Below are 17,526 nucleotides of genomic sequence, written 5' to 3' on the forward strand. Positions count from 1 at the left end.
ACATGAAAGGTTGCCAGTTCTATTCAACTATGGCTTTGTCCAAGTCTTATTTGCTATGATACTGAAAGGTTAAGCTGATTAGATAAGCAGGTCTTAGATTTTCCATGAACTGTGCCTTATTTACACTTCTGGTCTACTTATTAGTGTGGTTAAATTGGTTTAAGTAGTGGAAACCTAAGGTGTTAGTGGAAAATAGTTCTTTTAATCAATAGTAGTCTTACATTTGTCGTTGGGTTTTGATTATTCAATGATTGTGCAATTGGATTTCACCCTTTTAACTTTTAGCGAATTAACAGAAGAGAAGTGTAGACGAAAGTAATTTTTAGTTTGCTACAATGCTACTACATGAGTTGTTTTGTAATGTTTGACTATAGTTCTTGTAAGTGACAGTAAAAACTATGTCTATCATCTCATTTGCCTAAAAATCGCTTTGGAAGTAATATACTTAAATAGTAGGTTTTTTGTAAAGATTTTATTAGACCTATTGTATTGCAATGGGGGACATATCCTTTGGAAAAAAATTAAATAGGCCTGCTAATGAGGTTCTGTCCACATTCTGGAAAGTCAGGGATAGTCATGGGAAGTCATGGAAATCCGCAATGATGGAAAGGTTTGAGGGAATCATTCAATGCTCTAGTCGGCCATACATAACCTCGACTATTGTAGCATTTTTTTTTATTTTTCACAAAAGTCCGACAATTAAATTTATTACAGTTGTATTGGTTTTTGAGTTTGTATTAGTTTATTGTACCTATTGTACTCAATTGTTGCCTGTTAATGCATATTTCAGTATTTTATGCGAAATAACTTGTCTAGGCTGTATTATTCGTGTGTGTATGTTATATCATAATTTTCCTAAGTTCTTGAGTCATGGAAATCAATGGTAAATGGTCATGGAAAATGATGACAAATTTTCTGTGGACACCCTGTCTATATTTTGGATTGCTAACTAAAAACTCTTATATGGATGTGTCAATCAGTTAGTCTTCATTGTTTGTTGATAAAACCGTTTTGGTACAGTCATAACTTTATTAGGAAGGTTTTAACATAATGTGCTTTTTGGAGGCTCCAAAATAAACAGCTTGGGTCTAAATCAACCAGGAAGCTTAAGTAGTCTGTAATTTCCCAGAGTTGTTGTGCGCCAGTTTCAACTTTAGCCTTGGTACCAGGAAAATGCAACATGTGGGGATGTCCAATGTCCTAGGACTAGCATGTCATCCTGCAGTGTTTTGCATTCTTCTAAACATTCTCACATTGTTGTCAGAATTGTTTTGTCATTGCCAGGAGTGTATATTTTTCCGAGTTTTTTACTGATTCGAAATGGGGTCAGAAATGCTCAATACAGTTGTAAATATTTTTATGTAAATAAACTACAATACAGTACAGACTAATGAAAGTGAACTCTTTTGTTTGTTTATGGGATATAAATGTGATTTATTATAGTCCAATTATGTAGCTGGTAATAGTAATCTGAGATGTATGCATCGGTCCCCTTTATGACATAAAACCGCTCAAGTTTGCCTTTATTTTAATTTTCAAGTTATTTATTGGTTGCTGTAACAGATTTTGACATTCATTCCACGTATGCTTTATCCATGTGTATTCTAAGGATTCTCCCATTCTAGAATTACTTGTATACATTTTGGTACTATAGGACCTCAATAACATGAATTCAATTAGCCGCCCTTGGTAACAAGTGATATTTTTAAACACTTTGTTTTGTGTCACCTACGTGTTGTTCGATAAGAAGTCTATCCTGGTTTGATAATCCCAATGAGAGACTTGTTGAGGACTTGCAAGTCTTGATTGTATAGGTGTTGAAGTGTGCTGAGTCTTGAATGAATGGGATTACCAGTGACTCAATCCAGGATGCTGAATAACTGCATCAAGGCTAAGACGATGTTGTGGCATTCCTTCTGTGGAATAGCAAAAGATGTTGTGGCATTCCTTCTGTGGAATAGCAAAAGATGTTGTGGCATTCCTTCTGTGGAATAGCAAAATCACGATGCGCCCAAGAAAATCTTGAATAATTGGCTGAAAACCTCCAACTTATAGTAGACAGTGCCTTTAGGGTGTCTTTGTCATGGCAGAAACTGTAACATGTTGCTTTGTTTTGAATATAATGATGTGATTGTTTTATGTGTAGGGATGTTTAGGAAATGCATGGTTTCACATTGTGATCTATTGACAATGTATTTCATAAATATAAGAAACAATGAAAACTAATTTTTGCCCCATTTCTATATGAACATTACGGCCTATGTCTGATGTCCACCGTGTTAATATTTATAAAAGTAATAATTTATGTTGCACTTCCTTGGTATTCTGCTTATAAAAGAAGGCAAATATTTCCTCATGTGTCCACTTTAGCGAGAACCGGTTCTCGTGTTCAAGGATTTAAGTATTTCAATGTTATTTCACATGTGTCTCTTGAGGCAGTGTGTGATGCGTGTCATGAATAGTTGACTTGTGTAGAAAGATTTTAGTTATCCAATAATTATGTAAAGTAATTAAAAAATTGTGTTAATTATTAAATTGTAAACATATCTAGCATTGTACGGCTTTGATGATATCTAAATAGATTAAAATATTTAAGTGAGAGCTAAAGCGAGTATGAATTATGAATCTATGAATGTGGGTTGAATAGTCACGCTGCAATTTTGGTTAACAGCCTCTCCTTTGTGGTTTCTAAGCGTGTTTTACGTCATTGTGGGGGGAATTGTGGAGAAGATTTGGTCTGTTTAAAGCTAAAACGACTACCTGTCTGTCAAAATTCCACCTTCAAATGAAAATTTTCTCCCATCAAAGTATGACCTTGTAATTGACACTTCAATCATTTAAGAAAATTTAAACTAGGTATCCTACGTATTGACAAAGATCATCCCAGTAGCAACTAATTTCTACTCAGTCATTAAACGTTAGCAATTTAATTTAATTTTGCGTTGAACCTAATTCATTCCATTTTCTTTATTGAACTGCATGATATCTGTTCTTAATAAATTCCTTTCTCCTTTCTGTATTGATTATGAAGTGACTTATGACAGGTATAAATAGTTATAACCATTTAACGTAAAAATCTCTACAGAAAGTTTTAATGCAAATGTAATAACCAATAATATAATTATTGGCCCTTTAGTTACTCAATTGTAATACTAAAATTTGTTCAAGTACCGAAAATAAATAAATATGAAAAAAAAAACATGGGGGGAGTTAAGACGCTCTATAGTTATAGGGAGCTTAGAAGTTAATATTAGGTATGATTTATACAGCCGTTTTAACTATATACAGAAAAGAAAGCAATCTTTTAAGATTTTCTGTCGTTCCATTTAACAGAATTTGATAGGCTTCTAATTTAACCATGTTTAAAATTAACTGTACCTATAAATTTTCCTATTTATCTTCAAACATTACGTCATAATGACATTTCAAAGGCCGTTTCTCGGACCGTTGAGCGCTGGACGAGATCCAGAACACGTTCCAATCAGTTCTCGTTCCCGGTTGCAACCTGTTACGCGCATGGAGCAGTTCAGTCACAGTTAAAGGTGTATCATTGCGCATTGCCGCGCGCCTAGCTGACTCAGCTTTCCATCATTTCCATGTTTATCCTATGGAAATCCCATATTTCATAAGTCTTGACGTGGAAAACTGCGAATGATGTTTCAAGTCTGTGATGAGTCAATACGTTGGAACGCGTTTGTTTACAAGAAAGGTTAAGGTCACACTGGGGGCAGGAGTTGGGGTCGAGTTTTGGGACAATACATTGTTGATATTCTGAATTGACGTGCCTACTGTAGCGCCTTTCGAATACTTTGATCAGCGCCGGGGTATTAATTGCGCAACTTTTTCGTCGGTATCAGTTTGGTTTGGGTGACGTGATTACGATACTCACACTCAATATATCACTCAACTACCAATACCAATTACCATTGTAGCAACGGCGTAGCAGGTTGCATTCAGAAACCGCCACACAACTTTCCCCCCGAGTGATAACTTTACATAATAAATACATTTTAGATTTGTCACTAAATCACCGAAACTTTTTAAATAAGGAAGAAGCCAAACAACTGGTATCAGTTCTCGGATTTCTGTCAAAAGAGGTTTACTTGACAAGATAGAGATCTGTGATTCAACCAGTGTTTATTGGGATTCGGCGAAATGTTAATCACCGTGAATAGCAAAGATAACGGCGTATCGGGCAAGAAACGCACAACTCCGAACATGAATAAGCAATTTGGTAATCCTCACATGTTCAAAAAGAAATTGCAGACGCTACGTGGTGCCGAAGCTTCTAGAAGGTTCCGTTACAGTTCCAACTCGTTCCACGTCCACGAGCTAATAATGATGGCGTCTGTTGTGATACAGATACAAGTGTTTGTCAGGGAACTGTCAATAACAAGGAAAATCTCCCGGGGCACACACATCGTCCTGGATATCGTGTTTGTGTTTGTCTCCGGCGTATTACACTTGTATGTTTTCACCATACTATATAAAGTGTATAGTACACGTCAACAGCGAAAAAAAACTTAGGTTTTTTAAATTGATGTTCAATCGATGTTTTGTTTGGTTTTACGTGGTATTTCTACTTCTAATTTCAATACGTATTTTAATGGAAAATTCTTTAAATTTGCTTACATTGATGACTTGGCATGAGAGGGTTGAGAACTATATTGAAATCAATAATTCAGTAAGTTAGTACAGAAATAACTGCTTCATGAGGTTTTGTCTCTAGGAATATTATTTAACTGGAAGCTACTTATCACAATTATTAACGAAATCAAAAAAATTCCTAGTTCAAATTTGGTTTTCGAATATCTTATAATAATTTTAATCGTTTTAGGTTAGTCGTTTTGGATCGCAAACCTGGTAATTTTATTGCCACAACTTAGGAATATTGACGAATGCATTGCCACACAAACCGACCCCGTGCAGTATCCGTGGGTCGTGTTGGCTACCACGTTTGCTGGTATTGTATTGTCCACGGGTCTATTGTAGCCACCCGTGTTCCTAGAAGTCCTAATCCCAGGCAGGGAAACCCGTAACCCCTGGAGCTCAGGGCTTCCCTTGACCAAAATAAGCGTGTTTGCCACCAGACCTGCGTGTAGGGAAGTTTGTTTACGGAACGGGAAATGTCGGTAATGTAGTGATAATCGGTGAATATCCATTATGTCTATGATGTGATGGATCGCGTTTTAACCAGCGTGAATTGTTTTATTGTTTCGGATGATGGGTATGCTATATTGTGGCCTTAAGTCCCCCACCAAAATAAAAACTATGTTCTCGTAATACTGGCCTCCTCGATCCTTTCTTCCAGGTCAGATCATTTTTGCAATGTAAACCGTTGAACAGATTGGCGGTAAACGCAAACGCCGATGTCAATAGGAACAAAATAGGAACAAAAGCATATCACAAACCCAAAATAAATAAATGGTTACCATCCATTGAGTCTTGTTACTTGATTTATAAACTGATCGGAGGAAAATAAAGTCTAGACTTAAATGAGGTTGCTGCTGTTTATTTTGTTAATGAAAGTTGTAGATTTTCAAGTATAATCTGATTAATGTCTAATAAGTATTTTTTAAATCAATTACATACATCCGGTAATCTAACGACGCTAGGTGATTCAAGATTGTACGATTTTCACAGCGATTTCCAGTTATTTCGAGTGGTCGATTCACTTTATTTATGACATAGTTTACCGTGTATTTCCCTGATCTGTAGACCGTTAGCGTGAACAGTTTGGTTAACATGAGATCGGTACGATACAGTGATGGCTTATTTGTGCCGGGGATACCGATCTTCTGGGAAGTCAGTGGGAAAGGCTGTCTACTAATTATTTTTAAATCTATAGAGTTTGTGGGATCATCTTCGCGTTGCGCTGTTTTAGTGGTTTTATAGATGCAAGGCGTGTTGACGCCACGCTAGAATTGAGTAGAACATGCGCTCAAGCTGGTGAAATTACTAATTATTTTCTGCTGAGAACACACTTTATTATTTCGCTACACGCTGAAACACGTGGAAAGGACCATGAGAGGCCCTGAGTGGAGAGTAAAAAATTGTAAACAAATTACGACGCTGACTTGTAAAACTATTGTTTACTTCACTTTAGTTAGACTAGAAAACTATGTATTTTCCTGCAGTAAAAATTTTTGTAAATACCATTATCAACACGTAAATATATTTGACACAACAATTGATTCCGTTCTGCTTAATTTTATATTGGATTGAGCAATGATTTGATTTGAACCAAATTAGACCAAATTTCCATCATAATGTATTCGAATAATGCATCCATGACTCATTCAGAAGTAAGGAAGTTAGGAAAATGTAACTAATTTGCATTTATGTCTAATTCTCGTATTTTACAAGATCTGTAGAGAACATACAGTAGCAGTTTTCTCATACTGACGAATATATCACTGCACGAATTTCGCTGCAAAACATCCTACGTCAATAACATATTCTTCGTTGTCAAAACTTGATTTGCGAATCCTCCTCCAACGGTTGTACTAGAGTGTAAATCAAGTGAAGTTTTACATGTGCGATGATCGTTCGTACGTAGGTTATTCGCGTCATAAGGCCTATAAACCTTGTACTCGCGCATGCTTCTATTCAACGAGAAAATTTGTATCCCATACTGGTTGATGGAAATCCCACTTAATCCTGCGGTTTTCGTCTTTTAATCCAGCAATTTTACGACGAAAAAGTGTACCATACTACTACAAATAAGGTGCTCCGTCTACACTTGAAACAATTTCTTCATCCAGCTTGTTCTACTTATTTCGGAATATTCTCCCTAAATTTGCTAGAATATCCCTTTTTAAAGAAAATATCCCGCCAGTTTGAAGTGTCAGCAGCCCGGATGCTGATGCGGTTGTGTTTTTGACCTTGCTGACTTTATGAGTTGACGCTGACGTAGTGACGTACATATCAATGGAAATCCCCATCCAATAGGACCTTTGGTGTGAGTGGAAAACATGATAAGCATTGTTTGTGTTCTGCTTTTTTGCAAATTTGCTGATTTCGCACTACGTCAACGGATTTGTTTTCATTTATTTAAATGCGAAGTAAAATAAAGCGAGTGCTTTAATAAGACTGCAGCAGCATTGTTGTATGTTAAAATTGTACACTTGTTGGGGATTACTACTTCAATTAGTTGGAGATAATTGTATGAAGCTAAACTGTTCAGTATATTAATATTGTAGTATTATTAGTTTTTATTCCCATAATACTCCATAAACAAGTATTGGACGGGTTTCTCTCTGAACCTATTGTTTATCTGATAAAAAGAGTTCGTCATATAAGTATAACACCAATTGCTAAATTTTCATTTTATTTTCTCAAAAATCCAATAATTTTAGAAAGTTTTAGCGAATTTCCCTATAGGGAAGTAGCTATTACCGTAGGTGGCACGGTAAGACCTAGACCCGGGACCGATTTACTTTTTCATTTTGATGTCCCCAGAGGCCAAAAACACCATTCGTTAAAATTTTTATATATGTATATATATATATATACTTATATATATATATATACTTATATATATATATATACGTCCGTGAACGCGATAACTTGAGTAATTTTTGTCCGATTTTGATGAAATTTGGTTTAAAGGTGTAAAGCGGGATAAACTTGAATGAGTTCGCGAACTAGCACGATCGGACCATGGGAACGGGGCTTTACGGGGGGTTTTATGGGGTAAAAATTGGTTTTTCTCACTTTTGACCCTCAAAACACAAAATTTCCCGATTTCTCTTTAGACCTTTTTAAAGAGCTTAAAAAACAAATAATTTAGTATATGAAAGTATTTTTGTTCGACTATTAGTAACGGAAAAAATTTAAAAAATTGTAAATTTAAAATTCCCATGTTATTCTTATGGAGAATATTGTCAAATGTTGTAGTTTATGGATATATTTTGATAAAACTTGGCAAATTTATTTATTTTGTACTAAGCTATCAATATTTTACTCAAAAAACACACTTTATTTGTTTCCTTGTAGCAGCAAACCTAGGTACTCGTTAAACCTAATGTTATTAAAATATATTTAACTGAAAATCAATTCAGACAAATGGAAATTCGCTTAGTCGGCAGGTTTGCTGCGGCGGGGGTATTTTTTTTTAGATAGGACGTCTAGGAAGGACAGTTAAATACATAATTTCAATCAGTTGCTTTCAAAATTTAAACTAACAGCAAATGGCAACAGTGCACTTTTGCAAACTGCTCTATCTAGTAGTCCTGTGTCCTTTTTAGTTGAGTTGCAAAATATACCATGGGGTTCATTGTCAAAACCAAATAATGTTGCATATCGGTGTAATCTGTTGTCCCCCATTTGTGTGTTTGCATTCACAAGTTGAACCGTCCAACGCAGAACGTTGTGCTGGAGGGCTAGACGCGAGGCGGTAATGGACCACAGCTGGTTGCATGGTCGGGATTTCCCATGGATGGAGGATTGTGGCAATGTGGCACACGGCCGTAACGATCTCTCCCGCTCTTCCTCAACCCTGGCCGCCATTTTGTTCGGGCACTTTCGCCTCTCTGGGGCTTCCCTGACCGACAGCTTTCTTTGTTTCTATCACGTATTACGGCACCGGGGCGAACGAACGCTGACATTTGCGGTACACCCTGCGAAGGCAGTTACACTCAAGGAAAATCTGCAATTGTCACATCTGCAGCAGTTACGATTTATCATTGACTTTGTTCTGTAGAAGAGATCAATCTGGACCAGCTGATGTTTTTCTATCTAATCGAGATAGCCAAATGCTGTTTCGAAGACAAAATTACAGTTTTCAATCGACGATGGAAAGTGCCGTTCATTCCACTTCAAGTAACTACCGTTCGTAGTGTATGTGAAATGCATTCATTCGTTTTCTTATTTGCCTACGGTCTACATTGAAGCTTTCATATTGCGGATTAACACGTTGTCTACGAGGAGTCCTGTGTTTGTGGACGTGTGATTGTCACACAGCGATCGGCGTTCAGGAATTCCAAAGCTATGACATAACGATCTGGAGTTTTACGATCTCTAATGACTTACAGAATACACGTTGGTGACAAACGCTTACAAGATAGATTGTGATCGGAAATTTGTTTAAGGTCAGTTTAATGTCGTGAATTAATACATTATTACGGTTTGTGGACAAAATCAACACGAGAAGAAACCAAAATCACATTTAAACGCTTATTTTATACCATGTGTATTTTGCTTCTGACTCCTCTTTTAAAACATGTTTTTACAAGTACGCTGAGGTGTAAAATCACAAGTTTTTGCATGCAGCTTCACCTATTTACAACTAAAACACACATGCCAATCAATTTTGTACATTTTCTTCTAACATTTGCTAAGGCTTTGTGACGTTTTAACATTGGGTTTGATTGATTTACAATCTGTTCCTCGCCTTCGTCGAAGGTCTGCGACTGCGACAGTCGGGCGGTGACGTCGACACTGGACAGCGTTGTATTGTGTTTTCTGTATTGTATCGTAGTCGTAGGCGCCGGCTCTACACGGTTCTGTCCAACGCCGGAAGAAACTCTCGAGTTGTCGACCTCTTGTCTTTCTCGCCGTTCTGTACTCTACTATACGTTCTCCGTTTACATGTCCTATGCAGGTGCATAGGATTTCTGCTAGGGGTTAAATTCCGCCTAACAAACGTAAACCTCTACACTTTTTCAACATATTGATACTTTAATACTTTTCAATGAAATGGCGACCATACAAAGTAGGTATTTTAAGCCAAGTATGAATGGAGATGAGTGTAGGATGAGTGACACGATCTTGTAGTCTTGATAGTGACTAAGGCCGACATATTCCTTAGACACAGTTGTTAATGAATAGCCCATAAAGCTAATGGCAATTAAGGGACCTACAGTTTATAGTGGAATCCGAACTACATTTTTTCCTCGGTATACAGTATACGAATTGGTCTAATTATCAGGATAGTACTGCGGATAGTTGTAGTACTCTCTAGTGCCGACGTTAATCCACACCAGGGAGTATCGCATCCACAGTGCATGCCTATAAATATCCTTAAGGTTGTCAAACTTGTCTGGACATTGTAAATTGGCAGCAATTAATTACGCTGCTTAGCCGCTCCAAAGTAAAGACAATAATGTAACCTTTGCGTTAGGTCTTGGCATTCCATTAAGGTTGCTGCCAGGTTTAGAATAAAATTGTAGTGGTTGAACTGACAAAGTCGAGTGCGCTGGTGTGATTACCGTTTCTGCAAAATTCGCTGACTTTTTAGCTAATAAAAATCAACCGCAAAACGTGTTATGTATATGTTTTATGTATCTCCTTTTACCGCACGTTTTGTCACACACTGGAAAAGTTTATGAGAGGAAATATGATTTTAGACTACCACCACACACTGAGTGGTTTAATCTACTTTGGTTTTTTTACATTTTAACAGCTGTCGATATAGACGTCTACTCTGAAGTATGTAAAAATTCAATGGTAATTCAGTTAATCAAATTAATGAATAACTATCCTAAAATATGGACGTTAACTTCTATAAGTTAGTCTGGTGCCTTAGCAGTGTAATTATGATTGTGTCTCATAATCGTAAAAGGTCATCCGGTTATCACAATTGATAAGGTATCAGGATTTGGTTGCGCGTGTACATGTTTGTGTGATTTGTGCATGTGTTGCGTGTTATAGTCGTTTAGTAGTCATTGATAAAAACGCAGTAAATTGAATTACTTCCCCGAATTTTCCATCCTAAAATGTGTTCGTTTCTAAGGTTTATTTTGTTCCGTTCGTAAATAGGCCTAAAGTGATACCATTCGATAAAATCAAGGAATAAATTGAGCGAGGATAGAAATCTTATGCCTTTTTCACCTTCACAATGTCTTCATTTTGCTCCTTAAAGTTTTATATTGACACAATTGACACGGCCAGGAAAATAAGTATACTGTATATTGTTGTTATATGCAACATTAATACTCCACCAACACGATAAATAATTCAAATATAAATTACCCAAATATTTATTTCAACCAGTCAAGCTATTGATTACATTATTACACATAGTAACTTTTAACAATACAATAATTTACCAGGAATTAATTATTTTTACATCAGCAACTATTGAAAACAACGGTTTTCCCTATATGATGAAATTGCTGTCTCTGGGCTTGATTGGCAGCTCCGAATAACAATCCCGAATTCCGAACAACGATGAATAGGTACTCAAAATATCGGCTTTTTGGTAGTTCCCGAGTACAACATATGTAACACAGTGCAGACATTCGTTGTTTTCACCTGCGTCGGTCGTCCGTGGACTTCCCTAGAGAGATTGCAGTACTTTCTAAGCTTTCCTATCAGGGAAACCCTCCTCTGACGGCGCCTGTTTCAGCAAACATGGCTTGTTTGTCAGCTGTTTATTACGGTTGATAATACAATGCTAATTTGTATGCATTTGTGATAGTGATGTACATATCACTTTCTAGATTCAGATTTGATTACATCACTGAATAGCGGCTTTTGTGATAGTTTTTTTCGTCCTATTTAAGCTTTAAGTTTGATTTGGAAGAGAACTGAAGAGCTTTTCATGAAATTTTTTTATCATATTAATAATAAACTCAATACGATAATATTTCTTCAATGGACAGAATTGTTTACATAGTGGTGGTTTTAATAAATAGAATTATATTTAGGGAACTAATTTACAATCATTGGTCATGATTTACCTAATTTGCCTAATTTACCTGATTTTTGTCATATTTTCGATCTTATATGGTTTGCTGACTATTTTACCAAGACTAGGCATTTAATTAGTTAAAAATCCAAACTGTTCTGTAAACATTTAGTTTTTGGTATTTAATGATATATTTAAATCAATAACGATACTTTGACGAAAGATACTTGTAAATACAAGATAAATTATTGTGCATGTGATATTTATTTTGAACTATTGTATTAAATTAACTGCAATTTGATGTCAAATTAAATAAGCCTATTCACACACTGTCATAGTATCTTTCATAAATACATAAGTTACGCCCCTCAAGGAAAAAGATACAGTAGAACTCCGATTATCCGAATCAATAGGGACCAGACCCCATTCGGATAATCAGAGTTTTACCGGAATTCCAGGAATTTAAAGATAAATCCTAATTTTCGGTACTAAGTGAACTTTTAATTAATAATAAATTAAATCAGAACATTTTTACAGTTTAGAATGCTCTTAGTACAAGTGTTCTATACATGTTATTAAGTTAATAGTTTAGCCAGTGTGTAATTTTGGTGTTCCATCAAAGTCCAAAATTACACACTGGCTAAATGTGTTGAATAACAATTCTTTGATATTTTGCAAAACTTATTACTGTAACTTTACGTTTTTAAAATTGTTGAAGTAAGCGATTCAGATAATCGGAGATTCGGTTAATTGGAGTTCGGATAATTGGAGTTCTACTGTAGTAAAATACATCATTAAATCTTAATTAAGCAAAATTTCCAAGAATGGAAGGTGAAATTGATGTGTAACTTAGTTTTAAATGTTATATTTCCCAAACTTGGTATTCACCTGTCTAAACCATGTTGAGTATTGGCATGTGCTTTCGGACTTTCTTGAGTGGTTCTTGAAGAAGTTGAATAAGGCACTTAAATTTGAAAACACTCTAAGATTGTTGTTTATCTCTGGGGTTTCCCTGGCAATCAGCTGATTTAAGGATTTCAAAATATTCCTACGATTCGAGAAGCTGTCAATTGAAAAAAATAGTTTTTTTATATAAATATTGTTTTTGATTTTAGGTCAAGCTTGCGTACATTTGGCAGCAAACAATGAAAACATTGAGATCCTACATAGGCTGGTGTGGATAGGAGCCGACATTAATGCAAAGGTAAATTTTGACAAGTCATTAGAAAATTCATGTTATTGTGTATCAGACTGGAGGATTAAGCAGCTGTACAGTTGAATAAACGTATACTTTGTGGTTTTTTTTTTTATGTAATAGCACAGGATACAAACTGTTTAAATGACCCAGTATCTTTTCACAGTGGTAGAATGCAAGACTTTGGTTCCCAAGGTTCCGGTTTCAAATTCCGTCAATCGTTAATGGAGTTGATCTAATTGATGATGCCGCAACCTCTAGGACTAGTCTGAAGTAATATGAAAATTATTCCAGGCTAGAGCCTTACGTTCTAGGGTGTGAAGGTTGGAACATAAAGAAAAAGTAGCTTTCCACCACTGGCTGTGCTAGTTGGGAAAGCTATCTGGAATAAATATCACACTACAGTACTTTTATTTCTTACACTGTATTCGTATATTACGCTCAAAATATAAACAAAATTTATCAATTTAAATTAATTTGATGAAGTTATGGTAATGCCTGAGTAGCACTCTGATCATCAGGTTTTTGTCACTCACGGTTTCGAATCAGATCAAAAAGTCATTAATTATTCATAGTTTCACATTAGGTACAAATGGCATTCAGGGCTTATTGTGTGCTAGTAGCACTGTATGGCAATGCACTGTGTAAGCTACCTTCTACATAGTTTATTACTAAGGCTTTAAATAAGACTATAGTTCTGTACAACTTATGTGCTAATTCTTTATTGAACAATCCAAACTATCAGATTACAGGTACGAGTCTGTGGTATTTAACTGTTAATGTTTTAATTTCTACTCCAGTTACTTAGCTTCCACCAGAGGTGTTACTTGTTTACTGACTGTTACAATTTTGTAGGAGTGGAAGGGTGGCCAGACATGTCTACATTTGGCCGTGGAACGTCGCAACCCACAACTGTGTCATTTCCTGGTAGTCGACGCCAAGATAAACGCAGAACTGCTGAGCTACGCAGGACAGTCTGCGTACCAGACGGCAGGTCAGATGTGGGACGCTACGATCATGAAGGCACTAGAGGACTACGGTGTCGATACCTACCTCAGCAGTGATGAAGAGAGTGATGACGATGTGAGTTCTAACAAAACAAGTCTTTATTGTGAAAATACATTGGGGACATTGGGGGTCTATTTGTAGAGCGTGGGACTTTGGTCCCTCAAGTCCTGTGTTCAAATCCTGCCCATCATGAATGTGAAGGTGGACGGATTTGATGAGTGATGGGGTGAGTCGGTGGCTCAGTTGGTGGCGTAACGGACTTCGGGCCCAAGGCAGCGATGTCGTGGGTTCGGATCCTGGTCACTGCCGCAAACATTTTATCAGTACAGTTTACCTTTGTACTGTAGGCCTACCGGCTCACCCCTTGCTTTGCTGGACGTTCTTTGCACAGATCTGTAGTCTATGTGGACGGGCAAATGCAAGGTTAAAAGAGGCCGCCAACCTCTTTTTTTTTAAATGAAAATTATTGAAAAAATTAGAGAATTGTGACAAGTCATTGTTGAAGAGTTTACTAGCATTAATTTATGGTTATTGTCATAAGCTGACATCATATTCTTATTTAAAGTTAGAATGAAAATGGTTGTATAGTACAGTAGTTGAGCCACGGTACAATTGCTTGTTTATGTCAATTGCTGATTTATGTTGAATATGCTAACATCTTGAACTGATGATTTTTTTAAGCATCTTTTATTTCTAATTGAATACACCAAATTCTTAAGGATAATATTCAATTTGGACAACAGTTAGTTGTTAGTTGTGAGTATTTATTGAACTGATCAATTTGAATTAAATATAACTAAAGAAAACTTAAGATACATTTTTTTTGTTATCTTATAGTTGCATTCAATGATGTTGCAGATGTCGGAAGGCAGTTTTGGCGGATACCAGGTGAACGGTGGAGGCCTAGTGAATGTTGGGGCCTGACCTGTTGATACTCTACAGTGAACCATTCCCTTGACAACCAGTGAACAGTGCGCTCCCGGGGCGGCTCTCCGAGCAACAAGCTATTGTAGTCTGCTCGTCTGCAACTAAGAGTCGACTCGTTTGCTCAACATATATTTACAATCCAACCAACATGGTTATGTCAAAGTAATTCCATACTTCAATTAGCTAATGTTTAACAAGAGTTTGATGTCAAAATTCAAGAGATCCAAGTTTTAATTTTTGTATGATTTTTCTCGTATGTGTCCAGTTGATTATGAAATCATGTATTTTCCAAGATGTTGCGAAATTGTTTATTTTTGTTGTGAAAATGTATTGATGTGTTTTATGTGATTTTTTATGAGTTCTATTACAATCGGAATTTATGTGCTATTCTTTATCTACTTTCTTGTTCTAATTTATCTTGTTGATTATTGTAACATGCTTTAATGTAACAAACTTGGAAGTATTGTATGTGTATACTCCAAGAACTATTGCAAGCTAAACTTCTTTATAACTGGTCCCAAATAATGAAAAAAAATTTAACATTCTGCAGTTTTGACTGCTATTTACTCTTTTATAAAGCTATTAATAAAAACAACAATGTAATTTTATAATAATTGTTCTATTGTTAAACAGAAAATATTAATCAAAATCCATCCGACTAATAAACAAAATTATACTATTAAATCTGTGCTGTCTCATGATGGAAAATGTGTAAAAAGTGTATAATTCTGTAAATAGTTAATACACTGCCTTTTAATTGTAGTATTCTATATAATCACATGTTACATAAGCTATGATAACTATCTACAAAACAGCTGTTAAGTGCACGGTATAGTTTGTATTTTTATTCGTATTTATGATTACAACTCTTAACACAAACGTGTTAGGGAAATGTTACAGACAGGAAAGTGATCGTTAGAAATGTCTTAGCTTGTATTTTATAGATGATAATTGTGTTAGCACGATGCATGCAGAAATGTGCGTGTAAAATGTTGGAATGATTGTTTTAAGCAGAATGTCGGATGAAATGGTTAAGAGATGTACCTGAATCTGTTTAATTTTCTGTCGAAAGTCTGTCACAATGGTCAACCCTCGGTTACCAATGTAGATAAAAGCTTATTTATATTAGGGTGATAAAATTGAACTTAGACTAGAGTGTACTTGTAAACTAAATAATTAAAAAGACAAAATTACTTTTCTTCTAAGTTGTACATAGTGAACGTTGTATTATTTCTTATGTTTAACTCATATTTGCAACCTAACTGTATTTAGCCAGATTTGGATTGACCTCTAGTCTTTTTGACGAGATGATTGGTATTTATTTAAACTATGATTTGTCGGATTCAAGTTGTAAATTCCTATTTGTTCGTAACTTATGTTAGTATTCAGTTCTAGTTTATTTTATTAACACTTATGAATAAAATTTGTTATATGTTAAAATATGTTTTGGCTATTTATTTTGACCTAATACCATCAAGTGAAACAAAAATTTGTGTCTGATGTTGTACAAGAAATTATTTTTGTTTAATGTATAAAAAATGTAAGTCTTAAAGGACGTTAGCGGATTGGAGTCTTAAAAAGTCTACAATTTTGGAATTCTAATCTCAAAACAAAGCAGTAGGTACTTTTTAAGAATGTAAAATAATAAAAAAGGTTTAAACACCGGACCTGCTATATTAGGCAATCCATTCAAATTGCCTACAAAACTAGTTTCAGCTCAGAGTTTGCAATTTGAGTAGATCGCCTAACAGAACGTATCTAAAATTTATTTTTTTATTTGGCAAACCAAGTTAACATTTACAATGAAATGTGAAATAAGTTTAGTTCTCAACTAAGATGGTACTGTTATCTGACTATTTAGTTGAGAGAGGAAATGCAAGAGATGACATAAAGAGATACACAGTACTTGATAAGTTTAAAAGAGCTGTATTTTGAATGAATCATTTGAACTAGCTTTGGACTGATGTTACTGAAGTTAAATTTTCTATAAGATATTTCTAATTCAAACAAATGGATTTGTCCAGTATTCATTAACCTCACATAGGGACAAAATTATTTTTTGTGATATGCCTAGAAAATTTCTTTACAAAATTATACACAAAACTATTTACTTAACATACCACTTATTTTGCCCTCATTTGGAATTTTTCATAAAGCATTTTTGGCCATCCTGTAAAATATATTTCATACAGTCAATGACCGGTTTATATTCTCATTGATCATATACTCATTGATTTAAGCTTAGCGAAATTATAATTTAGATTTGGTAAACATTTTAGATGAATGAATCACAAAGAGGTTTTTAATACCAAAAAACAGAAGAAATGGAAATTAACCTTATTTTACCATTTGGTCCTGGTGTCAGTTTTTGAGGAGAATAACAGCTATTAAAAGTAGGTGAAAAGTCAAAGTTTTATTAGCTAATAAACATTTTATCATTTCATGTTTATATAGCCTAATAGAAAATCATTTTCCTTCGTAGTCTTTATGTAGAGAAGTAATGTATTACCGGTTTTGTTGTTTGTAGATAAACTGAAAAGTTAATTCCAACTGGTGCAGCTGGTAGAAAGATTTTGGCTGCTGTTTCTGCGGTCCGAGCAAGTGAGTCAGAAGATATTTGCGGCAACCCCATAACAGGAGTCTCGTCCCCCCTCCACTGCGGAACTATTCTTAGTTTTGTAGAATAAACAACTTGCGCCATTCCTTATTTGGGCTGTTTTAAAATTGTACGCTCGCTACGTAAAGTCCATTTAATTCTCTCTCT

At 35.4% G+C, this 17,526-nt stretch overlaps 1 protein-coding gene across 1 annotated transcript in view; it reads left to right on the forward strand.

The window, feature by feature from the left end:
• Positions 1 to 16,202, forward strand: part of LOC128985312 (NF-kappa-B inhibitor cactus-like) — a 36,639-nt gene extending 20,437 nt beyond the window's left edge. The window contains exons 5-7 of the mRNA XM_054404704.1: positions 12,748 to 12,836; positions 13,683 to 13,910; positions 14,694 to 16,202. Coding sequence (XP_054260679.1) covers positions 12,748 to 12,836; positions 13,683 to 13,910; positions 14,694 to 14,759 — 383 coding nt within the window. The 3' untranslated portion in view covers positions 14,760 to 16,202. The remainder of the gene's footprint in view (positions 1 to 12,747; positions 12,837 to 13,682; positions 13,911 to 14,693) is intronic.
• The last annotated feature ends 1,324 nt before the right edge of the window (positions 16,203 to 17,526 follow it).

The sequence above is a fragment of the Macrosteles quadrilineatus genome, unplaced genomic scaffold (genome assembly GCF_028750875.1).
Source record: "Macrosteles quadrilineatus isolate MER2022 unplaced genomic scaffold, UCM_ALF_1.0 Scaffold_2__2_contigs__length_208266976, whole genome shotgun sequence".
Classification (NCBI taxonomy): domain Eukaryota; kingdom Metazoa; phylum Arthropoda; class Insecta; order Hemiptera; family Cicadellidae; genus Macrosteles; species Macrosteles quadrilineatus.